Here is a 25470-nt window from a genome sequence, read left to right as displayed (position 1 = left end):
GCAGGATATAGACTATCGGCTTGAGAGAGAGAGAGAGAGAGAGAGAGAGAGAGAGAGAGAGACACACACACACACAAAGAAAAGCAAACTCTCAAAATTTAGTTGAGTTTAGATTTCATCCAACATGGTTTCATTTTCAGCCGTTACAAGCGTGCAGGAAGCGAGTACAGAAAATGGCTGCAACTGGAGAGCAGAAGTCGTTCTGTGTGCTTGATTACCATGTAAACAAGTCTGTGATTAATGTTAAACGGCATTTTCGTACCAGCTATCTAAGAGACTTACCTACAGGAAAAGTCATTCTTGTGTGGTATGCAAAATTCAGAGACACTGGCTGCATCTGTAAGCGAAAGTTGACTGGCCATCGTTCGACCTGGGAAGAGACGGTGGAACGTGTTCATGCCAGTTTCGTTACGGAGTCCGCAGAAGTTCACCTGCCGGGCAGCGAGGCAGTTTGATCTTCCACAGGCAACTGTTTGGTGCAGGCCTTACGACACTGATTATGCTGCTCAAGCGTCCTTCTGTGCTGATTTTCTTGCATTAATGGAAGAGGATGGGTTCTCCGAAAGGGTAATTTTCAGTGATGAAGAGACTTTTCACATTTCCGGTACTGTGAATAGACATAATGCAAGGATCGGGAAATTCTAATCCCCATCAAGTTGAACACCAGCGCAATTCTCCCAAGGTGAATGTGTTATGTGCCATTTCCCATGAGAAGGTTTATGAACCCTTTTTCTTCATTGAACCTACTGTAACAGGAAATTTTTTCTTGATATGCTGCAACAATGGCTCTTGCCACAGCTTGAAGGGGATCATGCAGATTGCATCCTTCAACTGGATGGTGCCCCTCCGCCTTACCATGGCAACGTTCGGAGCCATCTCAACGAGACATTGTCACAATGCTGGATAGGTCGTGCATCTCAGGAGGTTCAAACTCTCATTCATTGGCCACCGCATTCCTCTGACTTAACCCCATGCGATTTCTTCTTGTGGGGTTTTGTAAAGGATCATGTTTACGTACCATCTCTTCCACTAACATTGGATGACCTTCGTGCCCGCATCACAGCAGGCATCGCAGAGATTGACTGCGACACACTACAAAAGGTTTGGCAGGATATAGACTATGGGCTTGATGAATGTAGTGTTACGTGAGGTGCTCACATAGAACACTTGTGATATGACAAAGACCGACTCCAATCCTCAGACCTTAATGCTACTCTTGATCGTTCAAAGATGGCGAATCGAGTAGCCAGATTTGTTGGAAATGTGGGTTTGTTTTGGTTTGTTATCGTATGTAGTCGTAATTTGATGAAAGTTGACCGGTAAATGTTAGTTTCTTTGTAGAATATAAGTGTGCGAGTGTATAATTATAGATCCTATGTGTCCACCGATTTTACACGCATGTTTTACCAAACTAAATTTTGCATTAACGAGTTTATTTCCTGCTGTGGAATTCCTCAAAACACTCTAGGCAAAGGGCTTGTTAGCAGAGATGGCAGACATACCTGGTTTTCCTTGAACAACCGTGAAGGTGGCACTTTGATGTACAATCTTTGTCTGTTTTATTGGAGATAGTGAGGGCCCCCCTTATCCTTCCTCAGGTCCTTCAGCTCATCGGGAGCCTTCACTTTAAACTTTTTTTGCAGGTGGAGTCTGTGAAGCAGATCTTTTTTTTTTTTTTTTAATATAAATTTTTAGGTTAATGGTTGCTTCCCATGTAAATGAGAGAAGTAGGTACTGAGGACTTGAATTCTAACAGTTCAAGCTTCTCACAATCTGGGTCTATCTTCCTGAGGATCCAACAATTTACAACGGTCACATTCAGTACATGATGGAAAACTCTGAAGTACCACCCATTTTGCCATATGGTGTGCCGATAAAGACTTACGAGCGAGTCCTTTAGATCTACACCATCCATGTGGGAATTGTAAATGCTGATGGAATATGGTCATGGAATTTCAATGCTTGCCTGTCGTTTTTTTTTTGACACCATCTCTTAGCACCACCTACAGGTTCTGCTCCAGAAAATGTAGATGCTACGTGTTCAAAGAATTATCGTAAGTTATGATCTTCATTTAAGTGTTGACGTTTATCTAATGTAGAGTTTGAGTGATATTCCACCATTCAACACATTGCAAAAATATATTAAATTATAAGAAGACCAGTTTCGACTCCCTTGGAGTCATCAATTTTTTGTGAAAATTAAATAAAGGGGAATCTGACAAGTCATAACGAAAAACCATGTACCTATAGGTGATTGCATGGAAACACATCATTGAGTTGATAGATATTACCTTGAAATACAACGTACACTTGGCAAGCGGAACTTGGAGCTTAAAAAGTTCCCAGTTCTGGCTCTAACAGTCTGTGTTCGTAGAACACGGAACACTGGAATAGGGAACATGCATGATCCGGGGTTTTAATTAAAAATAGGCTAATCTGATTCAAAATTTCATGCAGAATTCAAAAATGTGATCATAATGTACAAATAACTGCAAACATGATAAAAATCTACGAAAATATCACGTCACGCAAGTACGCGATCTCATTGGTCTGACGTCATCGTACAGGTTGACTGAATTAGCAGACGAAATAACACAGTGTGCTGTGAGAAGCAGGATACACTTCGCGTATTTCTACTTTACGTTAGTGTCTGGTATGGTTAAATTCGAGGTCTATACATTGGATAATAATCTGAGTGGTATATTTTAGACTTAAAATGAATCCTGCGCAGACAGTGAGGCAGAAAACTTATAAATGGTGTAGAGTTCCGATGTGCAACAGCACATCGCATACCGTACCAAACAAATTGTTTATAAATGTTCCAAAGACGCTAAAACTAGGGAGAAATGGATTTTGGCGAGCCGGAGAAATGCTGGTGATATATCGGAAAAGTCAACAGTTTATTTTTTTAAGATTTTAACGTAAGATGAATTTGTTTGAATTTTCAAATCACTTTTCCATGTCAGTTGTTCTAGTGGTAAAACTTTAAATTTTAATGTATGATGCTTTATTAAATGCTTCAATTACATCTTGGAATATGAAAGTAATAAAAAGTGCATTAAATAATGCTGATTATTAAAGTATTCTCTCCAAACCTAACCTATGTTTTGGGTGATCCATGTCAAGATAATAAATCAAAGGGGTTATGAACCATTTTGACAGCTCTAATTCTATCTTGGCATGGGACAGTTATGTATGTCTTTATTGAAGAGCTTAATTGGTAAAGAAATTTAGGCTATATCTAAATACTCTATAATGTAACAAAGAATAGGCGTGTACATCATGAAAGGAAACAACGTGAATTTAACAAATGTATAACTCTACACAAAACCAATGCTTGTCTGTTGGGGTCTTATAAGTTAACAATGCTCAATTATAATAATTATCATAATATTAATTAAATAAATAACATAATTGCACACAGGTGAAAATAGTGATGTACGTGTTTAAATATTATCCAACTTAGCCTAAGTTTTAGGTTATACAAGCCAAGTCAATAAACCGAAGGGTAAAAATACCGCGCGAGTTGGCCGTGCGGTTAGGAGCGCGCAGCTGTGAGCTCACATCCGGGAGATAGTGGGTTTTGAACCCCATTGCCGGCAGCCCTGAAGATGGTTTTCCGTGGTTTCCCATTTTCACACCAGGCAAATACTGAGGCTGTACCTAAGGCCACGGCCGCTTTGTTCCCATTCCTAGGCCTTTCCTGTCCCATCGTCGCCATAAAACCTATATGTGACGGTGTGACGTAAAGCAAAAAAGTCACAGCACCCAAAGACATTCCTGTATTGAGCGACTAAAATGTCACCAGGACACTTTTCTTTCCTGATATGCTCAGCTTGTTAAAAGCCAAATGTAATTAATGTTATTGGCTTCACGCTCCGCTAACTACTTCTACGATTTTTGGAGACGCCGATGTGCAGGAATTTAGTCCTGCAGGAGTTCTTTTACGTGCCAGTAAATCTACCGACACGAGGCTGACGTATTTGAGCACCTTCAACTACCACCGGACTGAACCAGGATCGAACCTGCCAAGTTGGGGTCAGAAGGCCAGCACCTCAACAGTCTGAACCACTCAGCCTGACTTGTGAAAACTAGATGAAGTCATATTTATCTTTATCATGTTTAATTTTTTCCCTCCACAAAGATATTTAATTCTCTTTCATGGGCCCCGGAAGTGGGTAGGCCAGTTGTCCCAACCATAAATATATATTTTTTGGGGAATGATAGATTATAGCCCTATAGTACTATGATCTTTCTTTCTTAATCAGTTTATCCTTCAGGGTTGGTTTTCTCTCGGACTCAGCGAGGGATTTCACCTCTACCACTTCAAGGGCTGTGTCCTGGAATGTGAGACTTTGAGTATGGTGATGAAACTGGTGAGGAGGGCCATTACCTCACCCAGGCGGCCTCACCTGTTATGCTCAACAGGGGCCTTGTTGGAGGATGGGAGGATCGGAACGGATAGACAAGGAAGAGGGAAGGAAACGGCCGTGGCCTTAGGTGCCTGGAGGAGAAGTAGGAAAATACGAAAAACCACTTCGAGGATGGCTGAGGTGGGATTCGAAACCTTTCTACTCAGTTGACCTCCCGAGGCTGAGTAGACCCCGTTCCAGCCCTCGTACTATTTGTTTTCAACTTTCGTGGCAGAGCCGGGAATCGAAACCGGGCCTCCGGGAGTGGTACACATTAACCACTACACCACAGAAGCGGACTAGTACTATAATGCTACCTATATGTTTATGTTAGTGCTGAAATCCGATTTCTTACTTTATTAATGCTGAAAGCCCGAAAATGTAATGTTATTCTTTAATAGGGGAATCAGTTTAGAAGGAAATGTTGAAAGTGATGTGATATCTATCCAGGTTCGTTGTTATCCTAATACTATTGGTTACAGTACATTGCACGTATATAAAAGACGCCATTTACAAACTTGCTTGTTATCCGCGAATTTCTGCGGCCACAAAAGTCACATTTTTCAAGAATGATGACATCTACACATGGTAGATTGTCTGACTGTGCTGTTTTGAACCTTTCTTCTGTCATTTCGAAGTTATTCGCGATCATGAATAATAAACAATCGGCTTTTAGCAACGGCTGATGCACAACGGCTGGTAGAGCTCCATGCGGTACTGGATCGTGACGTCACAGCGCGCCGCTTACGTCAGAGGCCGTTTCACTCGCCTTGCGGAAAGGCACTATTAAATATTTTTTTAATGGTAGAAAACAAGGCAACATACCACAATGCAATACGTTTACGTACTATTTCATTGGTGTACTTTTCAAAAAAAAATTTTTTGAAAATGATGCATGTTCCCAATTACATGTACTGGTTGAAAATATATACAAAACACAATGACACTCTTAATGGTGTGGGAACCTGGCTCTCTAAGAGCATTCTTAGATTTGACAGTCCTGTTTCTGTCTGAAAAAGATTGGATGAAATACACACAGTGAAGCAAAATGTTCAAAGACTTAGTTCTAACCTAAACTGCCGCGCGTTCATGTACACGGAACACTGGGAACACATGTATTGTTTGAAAAGACAGGCATTCGAATGAAAACCCTTATAATCATAAGAAATATTGGCATTACAAGAATGTTTATGGGTTTGACTGTCCTGCTTCCCTGTATACACATTGAATGTACAAAGATAAACCACTTGGTATTAAAGTGCCAAGTGTTTCGCACTGGTGTATTAACTTTCCATCAATTAATTCCAACTGCATTAATGCATTAGTTTCCAGTAGATAGAAGCAGGACCAGCAGTTCCATTATGTGTTCCGTGAACACATGGCAATTTTTGAAACAAAAAACCAGAACTTTTAAATTCCAATTGTCAATGAAGTGGAGATACTTCCTTATCTCATAAGTGATTGTATGTCATATTGTCAGCTATTATTGACAATGTAGTAACATGCTAGGAGCTCCAATACTGCCTCAGTCATGAATACCATAAGTAAGTAGTGATAAAGTTGATGCCAAAGTACACTTTCAGTTCAGCAATTGTCAGTGAAAAATGTTCTTTACTGTTCTGGACAGCATAAAGATTTAACTGGCCATCAAGGTCCCAGGAAATATTTTCAGGAAATAATCTATTGGCATTTCACCGCTGATACTTGATTTGTGCTCAAAGAGTGGGGTGTTATGTAAAAGTTCATTTTCTTTCTCGGCGTACAAGACAGGTCTTCTATATTGTATAACTCTCCGATCGTTTCCATCTTCATCCTCTGCTGGAACATGTTGTTCTGGAATCCGAACAGGGCCAGGATCATGTCATAACTGGGTGCCTGTGGTTCCACTTTTGGTGACCAGTTCATTTTCTGACTCGGAAATTCCATCCTCGGATCCACTAGGGATATCAGATGATTGATATATTTGATCATCAGTCAATGTAGATGGATTTATCAACTTCCTGAAATAGGAAACAATATTGTTGAAATAGTTCAATAACGAAACAGACATCTTATGATACATCATAAATTACGGTGTTCAGTTTTCTTCCAGCATATCTGGACTTCAGAAGTGTAAGATATAATCCTAATATAGCCTAAGAGCAGTTCATGTACAGTATGCTAACATTTTGTGATATGGAATATTATGTATCTTATTTACCTCTTCTCAGGACGCGGAGTATATATTATGAAATTGTTGTGAAGAATGCACATTTACTACAAACGGCCCTGGTTCTTCATCCATTTTTTTTCTAAAAGCATAGAAATAATATATGACAAATGTGCCATGAACCACCAGCAGTCTGTCTTGGTATGCATCAAAACTTCCATCAAAACACTACAAAATGGTGTAGTTTCATTTGAGGTTACGACTGTGAACCATAACCTCTCATACATTTAGACCTCATATGAGACCCCTATATTATTACACGAAATAATGGTAATAAATTTCATGTACAGTAAAAATACTAATACCATTGGAAAGAGTGTTCTTTTCTATTGTACAAAACATTTTTACTTACAAATTGCATATATTTGTAAAGGATATATCCATTTCAAGAATGTACTCTGCTTATGATACACACAAATAACAGCGCCACAACTGCCTACATCTTCGCAGCTGCAAGAAAGTCCTGCTATCTCATAAATATAGTTGTAAGTAATATCACACCTCACATGAGGTCTGAAGTGAAGAAGAGTCTTAATTATCCACAAATTCATGACAATGTTAAATAAACGGCAGACTAAACAAAACATGATTTAGGGACCTCATATGAGGCTTGTACGCACGAGAGCGTTAACTTCTGTTTACCCATGTTCTCTTTACTGTGTTGATATGGACTTAGCATTAAAAATACAAATTCATGAATATCTTATCATAGCCGGTACAGTTAAAATGTAGAATATATAATTGGAAATTTAATTCTTTATAACTGCATTATTTCTTGATAGCACCACTAATTTTTCACTTTATAAAGGAAATTTTTTGTCATCCTATTCTATAAAGGAAATTTTTTGTCATCCTATTCAGTACACACATAAAAATGTGGATGGAGTAATAAATCAAACATGTTTTAACTTGTTTGAGCCATTATCACTGAATAAAGGGGAAAGTTATTTACATAATAGAAGCTAAAAGTGTGTTAAAAACGAAGAAACAAATGGAAAATAAGATACATGACGGAAATAAAAACAACTCGATATATACACATTTCCATCATTAGATATGGAGATCGAGATATCTTCAGTGGAAAAAAGTTAACTTTTTTACATAATTGTAATTAAAAAGCATGTTGAAACCTATGAAGAAAAAACTAATCAGATAAGACAGATACAAACAGTGTGTATAGCGAGGTTGTCGACCTCTTAGTCTGAAATTTTTGAAGTGTGATACAATTTTTAAACAGAACGAAATCACTGTCCATTCTGAATTTTTAACACAGCAATTTGTCTTTTTTTTTTCCATAGGTCTCAACATACTTTTTAACTTCAATTATATAAAAATGTTAACTTTTTCACTGAAGATATCTCAAACGAGTTTATTACTACTCCATCTAATTATGAAAATGTGTATATATTGAGTTGTTTATTTACGTCGTGTATCTTTTATTTTTCATTTGTTCCTTCAACCTATTTTTTAACACATTTTTAGCTTCTGTTATGTAAATAACTTTAACCCCTGTCTTTTTTTTGCAATGAAGATGGCTTGAGTCTACACCTGTTCGACTTATTACTCATCTAATGATGTATCGAATACGAGACACTAAAATTTTCCTTTGTAAAATTAAAACAGTTTATGGAGTGATCCTAATATCTTGTAAAGCACCTCGAATAACATAAATATTTGAGAATTACATTTTAGGCCTGTGGTTGTAATGGAAACTAATGGGTGCAAGTTGCTTTACTAAACTTGTACACTACTGCAGTTTGTTTATTGATTCAAATTATCCTTGATGTTGTAACGATTGAATTTAGGATCACTGATATGCATTTCACATTTTCCATTGTTATTTGTAAGATGCTGTTTTGTTTCAGATCTGCGTTTTTCTGGTTCTGTAATGATGAACGTTCTAAAGTGAAAGCCATGAATCCTGAATTTGGCGTTGGGGAGATTGCAAAGGAGTTGGGACGAAGGTGGTCAGATTGTGATCCGGAGTTGAAAGCAAAATATGAGGCTATGGCTGAGAAAGACAAAGCCCGATATGATCGGGTAAGTGTATGCCGCTCATTTGTTCGAAGTTTAACTTGATAACTTTTCTGAAGTGCTTATCATCAATGTCCCCCTCCAGGTCGCCCGGGTGTGGTTAACAAGCGGCCTCCACTCCTTCCTGTCCTTCCACTTTTCCTGCTTCATTACTTCTGTCACATCCAGTCCAGCTTCTCTAATATCCTTCCGAATCTGAACCATCTATCTTCTCATTCTTCCAACTGGTCTCTTTCCCTTAACTTCTCTTTCCAATTCCCTTCTTGCTACCTGTTCCTTTCCCATTCTTTTTACATGTCTGAACCATCTGTCTTGCTTTCTGTATGTTCTGTACTAACTAGTTGTTTAGCAGGATGAAATAATGGTGACAATTTCCCCCCTGTAAATAATTTTAATAAAAACATGAATAAATTTGCCTCTATCAAAATCAACTTTTATGGTATGTCTGTAAAATTATGGAAAGACTCTTTGAAAGTTAGAAACTTCATTTTGTTCCGTATTGAACTGGGATTACAGTAAAATGAAAATATTGAAGGTCAACCTTTTCAATACAATGAATGTTTATTGATGTGAGTATATATCACATGACGTTTAAAGAAGATTGGTACTGGTTTCGACGCTCATTGCGCGTCATCAGCCAACGAATCAATTGAGCAAAATACAACTTATCAAATACCAATATACAACACAGGACAGCACCTATATGACAAACTATGACTAGTTAAAATATAAAACATATGACAGCAAATACAAGGACTAATGTTAAAAGTTAAATTGTAACAAGTTAAAACAATGAAAGCAAATCAGAGAAGGTAACAATTGTTAAGGTATGATACACGAGAAAATAGTCCAGCTTGAGGTTTGTAGAACATAAGGTGTATTTATATAAAACACTTGAATGCACCTACTAAGGCAAATTTTAAATGTAATGTTGAAATGATGAGGGTATGGTGCGTTTGACCATCTAAAACACATGATAGCACCTATAAAGTGTCAGATTATAACCAGTTGAAATGATGAGGTGCGTCTGATCGTAAAATATAACATTTTTGAGAGGGTATCCCAGTTGAGCCTAAGGTGCATAAATCATAAGGCAACATATGTTATCAGTGGGAAGAATAAACCTTGTTCTCTTAAGTTGCAGTAATTAACAGGCTTAATTCAGGTGGTTTCGAAGCCAACAATGTGATCGTGTGAAGATCATTTGAATCTACGTCATGATTCCCAGTTCAATGTGGAGACGTGACGAAAAGATTGAAAGCCAAATTAGGCGTGGTATAAATGTACATAGCCAAAAGAAAGATAAGGGAAAGAGGCCGAACTTGCCTTGAGCAGCATGATGGCACAGTTGTTGAAAGGAGAGGAGCAGGGCTAATGAAGAGGCCCTTCATTATCCATTTGAAGGATCTCTAAATCGCGTTCAATTTCGGTAAACTTGTGGTTGGTGTCAGATGTGTTGGCCTATTGCTGAAAACCTATATCTTATAGCATTGACGTGCTCTGAATATCTAGTCTTGAAACTGCATCCTGTTTGCCCAGCGTATGAGGAATTGCAGTCATTGGATTTGAATCTGTAGATTCCGGACTTTAAGAAAGTATTGGATATGTTAACTGATGGGGCATTGTGCAGAATATCAGAATTCCTGTTATATGTTCTTATCTTCTTCCCACTGATAATACATGTGACCTTATGATCTATGCATCTCAAGCTGGACTATTCTCTTGTTCATCAAGACTCAACAAGTGAGATACCTTCTCAAAAATTACATATTTTACGGTCAGATGCACCTCATCATTTCAACTGGTTATAATCTAACAGTGACTTTATAGGTGCTGTCATGTGTTTTAGATAGTCATACGCACCATACCCTCATTTTAACGTTGCATTTAAAATTTGCCTTAGTAGGTGCATTGAAGTGTTGTATATAGATACACCTTATGTTCTACAAACCTCAAGCTGGACTATTTTCTTGTGTATCACACCTTAACAATTGTTACCTTGTCTGATTTCCTTTCATTGTTTTAACTTGTTACAATTTAACTTTTAACATTAGTCCTTGTATTTGCTGTCATGTGTTGTATATTGCTATTTGATAAGTTGTATTTTGCTCAATGGATTCGTTGGCTGATGATGCGCAATGATCGTCGAAACCAGTACCAATCTTCTTTAACCGTTATGTGAAATATACAGGGTGCGGCAGAAATACCTAACTAATTTCAGACGTAAGTAACTCGGCAATACAACAAGCCATTCACAATTTTGTTGCGCAGTTTTACAGAGCAGGGTTTGCCATTTGTCACACACAGGTGATTGGAGCGAACTGAGGTCGTATTGGCCACACCTTTCAAACAGATGTTGTCGTGGTGTGCAGAGCCTTGGCCTTGGAAAACACGTGCATAGTCTCGTCCGGGCTAGTCAGCCAGCCAGTCGCTAGCATGGCGTGGAGTGGTGAATACCGAAGTTTCGTGATCGAAACTTATTTTAAAATCCTGACTCCTTACAGGGTGACGTTCCATGGCCAGCCCGTTCCCCTGATCTCGCCTTGTGAGATTTCTTTCTCTGGGAATATTTGAAGGATCGAGTCGTCAAACATAAGTTGCGAATACTACATGACCTGAAAGCTGTCATCCGTGAAGAAATCGAGGCAATACGAGACATGCTCAAGCAAGTCGTGCGGAACTTCAGGGAGAGGCTTCAGAGGTGCATCGAACAGGACATTATTTTCAAAACCTAGTGTGTATGTGACGCAAATGGCAAACGCTACTCTTTCCAACTGTGCAATAAATCTTTAAATGGCTTGTTGCGTTGCGGAGTTATTTTTAAGTTTGAAATTCGTCAAGATATTCCTGCCGCATCCTGTTCTCACATCAATGAACATTGTATTGAACAGGTGGACCTTTAACATTTTCATTTTACTGGAAAGACTGTTTTACGGATGAACTATAATATTTTACAATTTTATGTATCAAGATCCTTTCAAAATTCACACCAGAACAAGCTTCTGCAATTTGCCGATGCATGCTGTGTGACCAGCGAATGTTTGATACATAGCTCTGATTTTTCATCCGATCGTTAAGTCTTCGACTAGGAATACGATGTGTCTTATCCCAGTCGATCGATATCAATTTGTGTTGAAACTGACTCATGGATAACAGTTCGCTTGTTCTTTGCTTTGATTCGTTCGATAATAACCTTACTGTCCTGTATTAAAAAAATGTGAATTAAGTTTGTTGCTTAATTTGCTTCATATTTATTGCCATGTATTGTGAAGCTGAGGGTTATGTACAGTTGCGGAGTAACTTGGATTGTGTTTGTTGCTTAGTTTGTCTTATCCTTGTTAATCAGTAAATCTACAGAAAAAACATCAGGTGTCTAGGGAATCCTATTCTTTGAGTTTCCCATGTATGCTGAAATCGAGAAAAGGTGACATTTGCCTTTTGTACTGTATGTTCTTGTGATATTAACATAGCACATGGCAGCAAAAACAACCTGATTAATCATGTAAAGTGTGTAATTTGAAATCTAAGGAAGGAAATCAGAAAACAGTTTTGCCAAAGCTGAAGATGTTTATGATGTAAGGCTTCAACTATTAGTTTCAGTGAGTGTAGCCTGCAATATTACATCGATACTTTAGGGGTGGGAGGCTGGGCTTGACAGTTTCTTTGCTTGTCGTTTAACCTCTTCGTATCCAAGTCGTTAGTCTTTAAACACAGTAACTGATATAGAAACTGTGGTGCGTAAGTACATGTTTCTCAGCAAGCGTATCCAAGGTTTGATAATTCCAGCTCTCTTCATAGTATGCTTCATGTGATCCTTTCAACTCCTCAAAGGGACTCCATGAAGTCTTGTGCCGAAGCAGAGTTCATGGTATCGCTCGTGCAACGGATGTGCCCTATCAGAGATGATGTCCAATGGTAGCTGCAATGCTTGTAGCATAAGTTTTCTCAAATTGCAAGATTGGTGACATGGTCATGAAGTTGCAGATGGAAATGCTGTGAGAGTACTTCAGTTTTCTGAACATTAATGGAGAGACCAAAATGATCACAAGCACTCTTGAAACAATTGACAGATTGTTACAGCTCCTCGGGTGAGAGCAGGTGCAGCAGCATCGTCTGTATATTGCAATTCTCGAGGCTTCTCCACTAGTTGCGGTCTCTGAACTTCTCTCCTCCTTAGATGCTTTCCAAAGTATGTCTCCACTGTTGAATGTAAATCTTCACCATGTCCTTGTACCTGAGTCTTGGTGCCCTCTTGGTCTTTTGTCTTAAAGTTTTGGATTATACCTTTGTTTCGGTAATGTTATCTCCCATGCGTCGCATATGTCCATACCATCTCGGTCGCTGCGCTGTTATTCTGTCCTGCAGTCTTACAACTTGAGCCTGCTTGCAGATTTCTTCATTGCGGACTCTGTGTTCACCGATCAAGCTGCAGACAAATCATTTCTGCTGTCGGGATTCTACTAACATCTTTATTTCTCATGGTCCATGTTTCGCAACCATAGGTCAGTATTGATACGTAATAGGTTTCGTATAAAATTTTAATCACTGAAAAAGACAATAGGAATGTGGCCAGGCAAAGAACCGGGACAGGCGGGGCTTTCAGCCAGAAGATATCAAGGCGACCCTAGCTGACGGTATCTTTCAACAGGTAAGGAAAACTCTACAGTCCATTCTCTCAGCTATAGTTGAATCTGCTGCTGGGAAATCAGGATGATTACCGATGCTCAGCAACATCAGCGCACACGAAGTGTAAAAGTGTTCAGAATTCCCGGATCGCCATATGACATTACTGACGAACTTTCAGTCAGGTTGTTGAAAGAAAACTTCACCTTGCCATCACTGTGCAGGACATTCATTGTTAGGTCGCATCGTGTGGGCAGTTCAGGGCCAGGAGTAAAGCGGCCTATCATTGTGAAATTTCTTAGTTATAGCAAGAGAGAAAGTCTTCCATAAGCACAGGCTGTCAGGCACTGGAATCACTATCGGGGAGGAGCTCGCTGCCTCTCACTGAAATATTTAAAGGCGGCAGTAGAGAGGTTTGGAGTGAAACTTGTCTGAACCACACAGGCATGCATTGTTTTTAAAAAGGGTGAAACCTGACACAACAATGGATGAGCTGAACTCCCTCGAGTAGGTGTACAGTACTATGGTGTCTTAGACTTAACTGTGCAGTAGCTATCTTGTTAACCGTTTCTTCAAATGGGACTTCTCAGTTTTATATCAAATTGTTAATTTAGTAATCTGGTATTCAGAAGTCCCACCCATACCTAAAAGCTTTTTCTTATTTCTGAAATGCACACTGGCAAGTGTAGTTAAAGCCTTGGAGCACAGCACCTTAGCTAAAACCTACTCTTTCAACTAAGATATTACCGGCATTTCTTTATTGAGGTCAAACCATTTCTAGGTGTACGTAAATATTTGAGTGTCTGCGAGTGTATCAGGTTTTGTTCCAGGAATGTCTCATCTACCCTTTAACCCTCTTAATGCCTGCTCCCTTACTGCCATGGTTGCTAAGAATGCCAGAGAGGAAATGCCTATTATGCAGTACCGAAGATAAAAGCATATCCTATCCTCACTTTTCAAGATATATCATTGTAGTTTACATTTTCTTATAGCTAAGTGATCCCTTTCTTCACTCATTATATTAACATCACAAAAATAAGTCATACTTCCGAGCAAAAAAAAAATTTGCTCGTAATTTTTGAAAAACTTTAAAATTCAAATTTGGATCTCAGTACATCCTAGTATTTTGATCGTACTCACATAAACTTGGTATTCCTGTACACACTGATACATTGTTTACTAGTTTGTAGAATATCAGTGTTTTAAGAATAATAGTTCTATTAAAAATGGTTTAAAATACTGACTTGGTCTAGCATCAGGAGGAGGTGAACGTTTAGGGCCGGGCGTCTCAAGGAATGCAGGAGGGGGCTAAAATTGCACGTCGTGATCGGACTGAATTTTATGGAAACCGGGAATCTGGTCGTCATCGTCATTACTGTCTCCGTCAATTCCATCATTATTCCAGTCACTATCATTTCCATCTTTATCGGAAATTTCATGCATCACTGTCACACGAGTAAGTCGGATAACATCACCACTATCATCATTGTTTGAAACATTACCGGCATTATTATCACTCTCGGTATCATCTGAATCATCGCCTGACTGGATACATGTAAGAAAATGTAGCAGCCCATATCAGAATCTCTGGTGAAAACCGTACACTAAGCTGGAACTAATAATGCAATATCATTCCAAAGCAAATATTTTCCAACATCTTACTATATCCATATCACTATCAGGAATAAGGAATTCTCTAAAACATTCCTAGGATGCAAGTCCCATTGGAGGTGGAAAGATGTTCGTAACTGTAAATTGACTCTCCTAATTGTACAGTTATACTGAAGGTCTCTGCTGGCACACACCATATTATCTTAGAAAACATCTTCACATCCAAGGCACTCAACACTTGAAACAGGCATTCCTTGATGGATGTCATCAAATCTACCATCATGTACTTTAATGAAATGAAGAAAAATATCATTACTACGTTAAGTGGAGCCACAAGTTATTTCTAAGGCCATCGAAAGTAGATAAAATCTTGCTCGCAGCACTTGGCAAAATTCAACTCGCCAGTTTCTGCTGGAAAGAGATATTTCCTAACCACAAATCTGATGTGCTAAATGGTTTGGCAGCTGATCACCTTACGATGTCCACCATTTTGGTTTTGATATTACGGTTGGAGATATTGTAGTCTTTCTTGGTATAACAGATAAATTATGTAGAACCATTTGTCAGTCTTCAAATATGTTATAAGGCCATTTAACCCATTGTGCCCTGCATATTTGTTGAATTGAAACTACATTGGGGCTGGGATTATTTAGGAGGAAATAGTGTTGCTTCATACCATGATAAATTTCTTACCTGCAAGACCATAAAGTATTTATACATGAAAATATATGGCTTTCATACCACAAACTGCAGAACAAGGATTACATTAAATGCATTTTATTTTATTGATCACAGGTCCATACTCAGTCCGCCTGCTGAGCTGTAAGTCTTCTCCTTGCACTTCCTCTTCAATTTCCACATCTAGTTGTTCTTCAGGAGCATTGCTCATACTATTACTAATATTACTACTAATTTCACTGTAAATGATATTCCCAATCATTACCTTCTAAAAGGGGTTATATATCGGTAAATTTCAATTGTGTACTGGCAGCCATCTTGTTTTCAAAGGAATCTCTAAGTATAGACATAGCCCGCTTCAAACTAATATTAACAAGCACACTATCGATATATAGTAGCAAAGAACAGATAGCATTGCAAAGAAAGAGTCCCTACACAAATGCAGCTCCCTTTGCCATCTCTTGAGGAAAAGCTGAATTATGCAGTAAATTGAGACAATGGAACAGTTCCGTGGTCCGGCATTTGGTCCACAAAGACGAAGCACTGAATGGTTCCGTGGCTCGGGCCCAATGACTCAAGTAGGATATCAATCTATACAAAAGTTTATTTTACGGAGCTCGATGGCTACAGTCGCTTGAGTGCGTCCAGTATTCGGGAGATTGTGGGTTCGAACCCCACTGTCGGCAGCCCTGAAGATGGTTTTCCGTGGTTTCCTATTTTCACACCAGGCAAGTGCTGGGGCTGAACCTTAAGGCCATGGCCGCTTCCTTCCCAGTCCTAGCCCTTTCCTGTCCCATCATCACCGTAAGACCTATCTATGTCAGTGCGACGTAAAACAAATAGCAAAAGTTTATTTTGTTCAGGTTAAAATGTTTTATATGCATTCATTGTTTGAAAGAATGACAACAATGTTTGAGTTTCTTGCTAAATTATAGCAGGATTATTATTTTGTTGGAGTGATAACAGGTTTAGTAATACATCTACTGTATTGCGTGATCGGTTTTGTGTGTATTACGACATTTATGGTAATTTGAAGATAAACCATGGCATTTTCTTAGCATGAACATTATATTGTACTTGGGAGAACGAGTATTTCTTTGGAATGTAGAATGTTACCAAAATCAAAGATATGAGTTCCAGTTTGGAATTGGTTACAAGATTATATTTTGATACATTTTATCAAAATGGTTCATGGTATGGGTTACTGTAGTCACGTCCTAGTTTGTGAACCATGGGCAATGGCTGAGTGGCCTGGTAAGTGGTCCTGAGAGTCTGGATGCCAGGTGCTACGGAATGGGAGTGCGCATCTCGGACATATTCCAAGTCGTGGCCCTCCTTGTGCTCAGGCGGCTAGGATAAACAATCCACCGGTGGTCTCTAATCCGTTAGAGGAGAGTTCCTCACTTGGACTTTGTGTAAGTAGGGTAGCATCCTGCTTCTCAACTTTACTGAACTCGGAACATTTTAAGCAAGCCTCGGAGCTATGGGAGTAATGGAGCCCTGCTCCCATTTGACAGGCGAGGGAGCCCTTGGAAACAACTCGGCAAATAAAATGGAATTCAATGGGAGCGATCAATATTCATGCGGCTTATGGGAGAAAAAAGTAGAACTGGCCGAGTCAGCAAGAGAGGATGCATTTGGATGTGCTAGGAGTAAGTGATATTCGGGTAAGGGGAGATTACGAGAAGGAGGGATTATAAAGCGTACTTGACGGGTTTTAAAAAGGGAAGGGCAGAGTATAGGGTAGGACTGTTCATCAGGAATACTATTGCACGAATCAGTTTCTGTTAGGCATGTGAACGGGCAAATTATGTGGGTATATTTTGAAGATGGATGAATTGGGACGAAAATTGTGCAGATGAAAATGTTGACAAGTTTTTGAAGCATTGTGTGACATTGTAGTCAGTTAACAGCAAGAATAGGATAGTGCTAATGGGCGATTTCAATTTGAAAGTTGGAAATAGAACTGAAGGATACAAAAGGGTGATTGGTAAATGTGGACAAGATCTGGAAACTAATAGGAATGGGAAGAGATTGCTGGATTTCTGTGCTAGAATGGGTTTATCAGTTACCAATACATTCAAGCATAAGGCTATTCACTGCTGCACATGGGAGGGCAGGGATACCAGATCCATAAGACTATCTTAACTGACTTCAAATTCAGGAAATCTGTCAGGAATGTATGGGTTTTTTGGGTATTTTTTGATGCAGATCACTGTCTTGATCTGTAGTGAACTAAGTATCTCTAGGCCTAGGGTAGAGAAAGTGAAATTTGTCTGCAAACGAATAAGAGTAGAAAATATCCTGGACGAGGAAATTAGAAGTACATGGATATGCGTAGTGCAAAGTTTCAAACATTGGACAGTAAGTAGGTGCAGGATATAGAAATAGAATGTGTGGAATACAGGGGTGCTGCAGTGTAAAAAGCTAGACTGCCTAGAAACAACTGTGTATAAAGATGGGGAAAAGGCGAACATCTTGGTGGAACGATAAAGTGAGCCGAGTATAAACGTATAAGGAGGGGCCATCAGAAGTGGCTGCAACCAAGGGCTGGTGCAGATGGAATTGTACATTTATAAGAAACAGAGCAAAACAAATAGTTGTTGAATCCAAAAAGAAGTTGAGAATATTTTGGTAATAACCTGGAAAGGCTAGGTCAGGCAGCAGGGATACCTTTCTGGACAGTTATAAGGAATCTTCGGGAGGGAAAAGGGATATGAACAATGTTTTGGGTGATTTAGGTGAACTCGCAGATTCCAGGGAAACACTGGACAGGTGGAAGGAATATTTTGAAAACCTCAACGTAAAAGGAAATTTTAATGTAGGTGTCACGAACAACGGAGCTCATGGGGAAAAGGAAAATGGTGAAATTACACTTCAGGAAGTGGAAAGGATGGTAAATAAACTCCATTGTCTTAAAGCAGCAGGAATAGATTACATTAGACCTGAAATGGTGAAGTATAGTGGGATGACAAGGATGATATGGCTTCACAGTATAAGATTAGCATGGAGTGTTTATAAAGTACCTTCAGATTGGACAAAAGCAGTAATTGCACACCTATAAGCAAGGAACAGGAAGGATTGAAACAACTATCGAGGTGTATCGTTTAGTGTACCAGGCAAGGTATTCACTGGCACATCTTGGAAGAGTTGGGGGTGCTGTCAGTGGTTGGGGAATTTGGATGAAAACCAGTTTAGTTTCAGACCCTGCAGGGGCTGTCAGGATCAATTTTCAGTATGTGCCAGGCAATTTAAAAATGCTACGAGAAGAATAGACGGTTGTTTGTTTCGTAGATCTTGAGATAACTTATGACGGGGTACTGAGGGGGGGGGGAGATGTTTGTTCACCATACTGGGGGATTATGGGATTAACTCATTGGGCCTGAGCCACGGAACCGTTCCGTGCTTGGTCTTGGTGGACCAAACACCGGACCTCGTAACTGTTCCGTTGTCTCATTTTACTACGTAATTCAACTTTCCTCGAGATAGCAGAGTGAGTTGCATTTGTGATTTGTGTAGGGACTCTTTCTTTGCAATGTTATATGCTCTTGGCTAAATATATCGATAGTGTGCTTGGTAATATTAGTTTGAAGTGGGCTATCTCTAGCTTTGAGATTCGCTTGTAAACAAGATGGCTGCCAGTATAGATATTAAGAGTGTAATTTTTTCTGTGAAATTAATAGTAATATTAGTACTAGTGTGAGCAACACTCCTGAAGAACAAATAGATGTGGAAATCTAAGAGGAAGTGCAAAGAGAAGACTGTTACAGCTCAGCAGGCAGACTGAGTATGGTCCAGTGATGTTTACTAAAATAAAATATTTTACAGCATTCCTTGTTCTGCAGTTTGTGCTATGAAAGCCTTTTTTCATGTATATTTAAGTCTTTAATGGTCTTATAAGTAAGAAATTTTTCATGATATGAAGTGACACTATATTTCCTCCAAAATAATCCCAGCTGCCAATGCAGTTTCAATCCAGCAAATATGCAGGCCTCAATGGGTTAAGCGTAGATTATTAAATTCAGTCATTTATGTTGACAATTGGGCTGCAGTGAGAATTGATGGTAGAATGAGTTAGACATGAACAATAGTTAGACAAGGCTGTAATCTTTCACCTTTGTTGCTCAGAGTTTACATAGATCTGCTGAAAGGTATAAAGTGGCAGGGAGGGATATGGTTAAGTGGAAATATAGTAAAAGTCTGGCCTGTGCTGACAATAAATTCAGTTTTAATGGCAGACTGAGCCAAAAGCCTGCAGTCTAATGCTGTGGAAACTTGAAAGTAGGTGCAATGAGTATAGTATGGAAATTAGCCTTTCTAAGACTAAATTGATGTTAGTAGGTACAAAATTCAACAGAACTGAATATCAGATTGGTGATACAAAACTGGAACAGGTAGATAATTTCAAGTATTTAGGATGTGTTCTCCCAGATTGGTAATATAGTGAGATTGAATCAAGGTGCAGTAAAGCTAATGCAGTGAGCTCAGTTGTGATCAACAGTATTCTGTAAGAAGGAAGTCAGCTCCCGGGCGAAACTATCTTTAAATCGCTATGAGAAAATTCCTGGAAATCAGACCAACTTTGCTTTATGGGAGCAAAAGCTGGGTGGACTCAGGATATTTTATAAGTTATAAGTAAGACATGAAAGTGGAGACAATGATTGCTGGTACAAACAGGTAGGAACTGTGGCAGGAGGATAATGAAATCGATGGATGAAGCTGTGCTCATGAACCGGCTTCGGTGGTGGGTGTCGTGGGGCGAATGGAGGAAGATAGGTTACCTAGGAGATTATTGGACTCTGTTGTGGTGGGGTAAGAGAAGTATAGGGAGACAAAGACGATGGTTTGGCTCGCTTTCTAAAGATTTAAAGGTGTGGTATAGAACTAATATGAGGCCACAGCACTAGTTACAAATAGAGGATTATGGCAATGTTTAGTAAATTCAGAGGCTTGCAGACTGAACACTGAAAGGCATAATGGTCTGATGGATATACGTTTTATCAATGATTTGAAATAGTGATGCATTTCAGAATTTTTAGATTTTATTGTAAATAGAATGTGTAACTAATTTGAAAGCTTCCAGACTTAAATGTTTTCCTTTCATACAAAGGATGAAATATTCAATCAAAACAATGGCATTGCTCATCCCCAAATAAATAAGCAGTTAAGTCCCATGCATTACTGTTTATTTTCTCTTGTTCATGAATATGTATGTGAAATGTTTTCATTTAATTTGTACATGAACATTATTTCGATCATATAACCTATGTATAGTTAAGTGGCAGATTTCTATAACCTAAAAATGTGTGAATTCATTATTGGCCTGTAAAATTCAAAATGATGTAATTAATAGCATCTACATTACACAGTAACACTGTTAACATTGCCACAGGCTGCAATTAAATAGAGTTTTGACTCTTCGTAATCGTTTACCCGAAAATCAACTGTATTGCTGAATAGTTCATAACGACTCTGTGAAAGACAATTGCTAGTTACTTTCAGTGTTCAATATTCAATCAGTTTAGTTATACACATGTGTGTTACTTGAATGAAGCTGTCATACCTGATCTAGTCACCATTATCAAGATTGTGGTTTATGACTGCAGAGGTGCTAACTATTACGGATTGTCCGTAATTATTACGGATTTCGCCTCGTGATTACTCCTCAACATTCCTCTTTTCATTGCTTGTGAGTTGGCAACGATACTTACGCAATGATTACATTTTTTTGCCATCGGGCCGATGATCTAGATATTAAGCCCCGTTAAAAAAACAAGCATCATAAAGCTTTTACTCATGAGCGTTGTGAAGTTCATTGTAAATGAAGGAGCTCTAGTCTGCTTTTCTCCACTGTAAAACCTTAAATTATGTTGTATTTACTCGAAGTGTACCTCAAAGTAACTCTCAGGAAAATTTACCAGTTTTGATGGGGGAAAAAATCACAGTTCAGGCCTACATCAAGCACAGCAACATTGGAATCGCTTATGGTTGAGAAGACGAAAATGTAATCACAGGGGGGGAAGGATGCTTCAAAAAAAAATAATAATAATAAACTACACTGAAAAGCATTGCTGGATGCAGAACAAGCTACAAAGAATGTTTTACCACAAAACTAACAAGTAATGTGCATATTGTGTAATATATACTTGATAGACCGGCATGAGCAAGGGAAGAATCGTGATCGAGAAGTGAGAAGTATGTCTTGAATTTGAATTGAATTTTTTGGGGGGGGGGGGGGGCGGGGGGTGTAGAGAGATTACTGATAACCTAATTCAAAGGTTGACACCTCTGTGACTGCATGCATTTTATGGTCGATGAACGAGAATCCTCTCCTGTTGTCGCAGAGTATTGTCTTATAGTGAGAAATTAGAAAAGCTTCTTTCGACATCGCACGATGTAACAGGAGCGTACTTTAATAGAGTGAAATCGCTGGGAGAAAACTCCTGGAAATGTGCAGATGAAAGGTTTCCACAAAGAGTATAACTTATTCCGCACAGGTACAAAAGGTCTGCTATTCTCTTGTAGTATATTTGCTAATTTTCTACAAATCGTAGATGCTGCTGTTCCCTTCGTATCCTTTAATTCCTGTTCGTTGGCCTTTACAGCTTCAGGGTAGCTATTTCTAACTTTTTCAACTACCCTATGCAAGGCATGTAACACGTATAATTTCTTGGGTATAGTAAGTACCTGGCTGCTTTCACCATATATAGTAGTGTCAGTTTCAAATAGAAAAAATATGCTCCCTCTTTGCCCTGTTTGTCCACAACAAATTCATCAAATTGTCATAAGAGAACTGAATGGTGGTGGAATGATTTTTTTCTTTTTCAGGCTGCTGCTTCTTTCAGCTTGCCAACAATGCTAAATATCTTCCATTCACATCGGTAGTCTCGCCTGCAAACCCATATCTGACCATCTCGCACGCCACGCCTTATATCAAACATCGCTTTATAACAAGGTCTCAGATAGTCCTTCATGAAACTAGATTTGTTTGAAACAGGATGCTTCATATATTTTTCAAGAAACTGAAGCTTTGGTTAACTTTCTATAAAGGAATTTTAGATTAAATACTTTTACATACCTTTTCACAATTTATAGAATATCACTCCATCCGTACTGAATATTTTCTCCAAACTTGAGAGCAAAATGACACCACTTCTCCCTAAGTGAGACTTTCGTGTAGGCATATTGAAAGTAACTGAATGACTGAAGGTCAGTGTGTTGAAGGGGGGAGTGAGGGATATATAAATCTTCGTTTCAGAAACGACACTTCTCCAACGTACCAAATTGTTCAGAAAACAGGAAATAACTGTAGTGTGTAATGTCATTTTTATCCTTCCGATATTTATTATGCTTATGTATTCTACTGTTGAAATGACTGACAGATGTTGTTTGTATGAATTAGTCCAATACGTTCCTTTACAGACTTTGTTGAAAATGGTGAAGACGTGCTGTTTCTGCAACAAACACCATTAATGAGAATATAAGGAAGTGTAATATTGATTTTAACGTCATTTCAATTTCAAAAGAAACTTTATTTGTACTGAGGAAATGCAGTGTTTAAACCCATTATTAAATTATTTGTAAGACTTACTTATTTGCACATATTATGCTTAGACCACATTATATAGAAAAATAAACAGAAGAATACTCCTTTTACGTAGGTGGTTTGAAAAGTTCTCGGAATGTACTAGAATTATCTTACCTCAGTGGAACTGCTTTTATTTTTCAACATAGTCTCCCTGTAGACTAATGCATTTGGTCCAGCCATGTTCCAATGCCTTGATCCCATCTCGAAAATGAGATTCCTCCAGGCCTGCAAAATACCTCTCCAAATCGGCTGTCAGTTCTTCCCTTGTAGAAAATCTCTGTCCACCGAGGAAAATTTTCAGCTTGGGGAATGGATGAAAGTCTGATGGTGCCAAATCAGGTGGATGTGGCAACTATTCGTACCCCAGTTCATGAAGTTTTGCCATGGCAAAACACTTGTGTGTGGCGGAGCATTGTCCTGATGAAAGATCTTTTTCCTTGCCAAACCAGGCCTTGTTTCGCGTATCTTTTCCTGTAGTTGGTCTAGGAGGTTTGCATAGTATTGCCCCGTAATTGTTTGGCCATTAGGAAGATAATCCATCAGCAGAATGCCTTTTGCATCCCAGAAAACCGAGGCCATGACCTTTCTGGCCGAACGCACTGCCTTTGCTTTCTTTGGTGGTGGTGAATCAGCATGTTTCTACTGCTTTGACTGCTGTTTTGTCTCTGGGGTATAGTAGTGGACCCAAGTTTCATCTGTAGTCACAAACCGGCGCGAAAAATCTTGTTGGTTGCACTGAAAACGGGCCAGACTTTGTTGGGACATTTCCAATCTGGTGCGTTTATTGTCAAATGTCAAGAGCTGCGGCACCCATCTTGCGCTATTTTATGCACTTTTGCGATAAATTCTGGGGTCGTAACACTTTTTGGCTGTCCACCACGCGGATCATCCAAGCTCTCCCGACCAAATTTAAACTCACTGGTCCACTTGGCAACAGTTGAAAATGAAGGAGTAGAGTCCCCTTGTGTGTTCTGAACGTCGGCACGAATTTCCTTTGCTTTCATACCTTTCTTTACAAAGTACTTAATCACTGTTTTTTCCATTGTCACGAATCACTACGTGAGAACAACAACAACAAAGAGTTGTCACTACCACACTTCTGCAGCTAGAGCACTGACGGGCCACGTGTTCATTCACAAAGGATGTGCGATTACTGCGCGGGAACCTCGTTGCTCTAGCACTGACATCTACCGGTGATTCCGAGAACTTTTCAAACCGTCCTCGTATGTCCCTTTCCAAAGTTCAAAATAAATATAAAACAAAACACAATGTAATACAAGTAACATGTAAGTCTTATCCTTGAACGTTGCTTCTTACTTCTATTGCACTGATGTCCATGCAAACAGTTCATTATAAAACTCATGGTGTTCTTCTGGTATGTAAGATTCCAACTTCTTCATATCTGCTAATTTCTTTTAATTTAATGGAACACACTACTTGTGGATAAGCAAGTCTAGTTGGTAACACAGGGAGACAGGCTGCAGAAATAATCAATTTGAAAATATGAACGCACAGTCCATCAATACAGTATTTTCCTAAGACATGATTTGCCTCATTCTGAAACTCCATAAATTGATTTACATGAAACGAGACTTTTGCATCTCTTTTCACCTCTTCCTAGCGACTCATGTGAAAGAACTGACACTACTTTGTGTCAAGCGGACTGGTTTGAAGTAAAAACACCTCTCCAGGATAAGTGTTCTTTCTGCACGAAACAAACTTTCATTCGCGATTAACAGACTGAGATATATGGTAGAAGTGTGTTTTCTGCACAAAGTGGTAGCCCTTCGTGCATTAATCATGGCAGTATTAATAACTTGTGTAGTGTCAAAAAGTGAAGTGCTGTTTCTGAAACAAACGATTCATATATGAACAGTGACAAATAACTGCAGAATTGCATTGGCTTCAGTGACAATAGCTTGCGGAATGTTTTTCAAATTCAACTTGAAATAAGTATTGCAGGGATTGAACGAGCCCATATTATTTCTGGTCATCTATCACATGTGTGCATTGACTCATTTGACTTGTGCCTCGACTCAGCAAGGAGCTAAAGGGCATAGTACAGCAGGTAGATGTGACATGCTCCCTTTTGTAATTTCTGTTGCTTTGGCAGTAAAATTATTGCAAGTTAATAAGAATGCTGAATACAACTAACATTTTTTTCAGTTAGCAATGTTGCTGGATTTTGCACTGTTGATTTTACATTATCCAGCACTAACCCCCTAGTGTTCATTCGAGGCTGACTGATTTGTTCCTGAGAATAACTGGAACTTACCAAATTGATTAAATTTTTCCCACTTTCAGCAACAGTGTGG

The 25470-nt window shown here is 38.9% G+C and overlaps 1 protein-coding gene across 1 annotated transcript in view; it reads left to right on the top strand.

Annotated features, from left to right (window-relative positions):
* Nucleotides 1-25470, top strand: part of LOC136866076 (high mobility group-T protein) — a 101559-nt gene that overhangs the window by 74194 nt on the left and 1895 nt on the right. Inside the window, exon 4 of the mRNA XM_067142732.2 lies at nucleotides 8487-8661. Coding sequence (XP_066998833.1) covers nucleotides 8487-8661 — 175 coding nt within the window. The remainder of the gene's footprint in view (nucleotides 1-8486; nucleotides 8662-25470) is intronic.

Source organism: Anabrus simplex, chromosome 3 (genome assembly GCF_040414725.1).
Source record: "Anabrus simplex isolate iqAnaSimp1 chromosome 3, ASM4041472v1, whole genome shotgun sequence".
Lineage (NCBI taxonomy): Eukaryota > Metazoa > Arthropoda > Insecta > Orthoptera > Tettigoniidae > Anabrus > Anabrus simplex.
The sequence above is the reverse complement of the archived record's forward strand: the minus strand, read 5'-3'. Positions and strand labels throughout refer to the sequence as shown.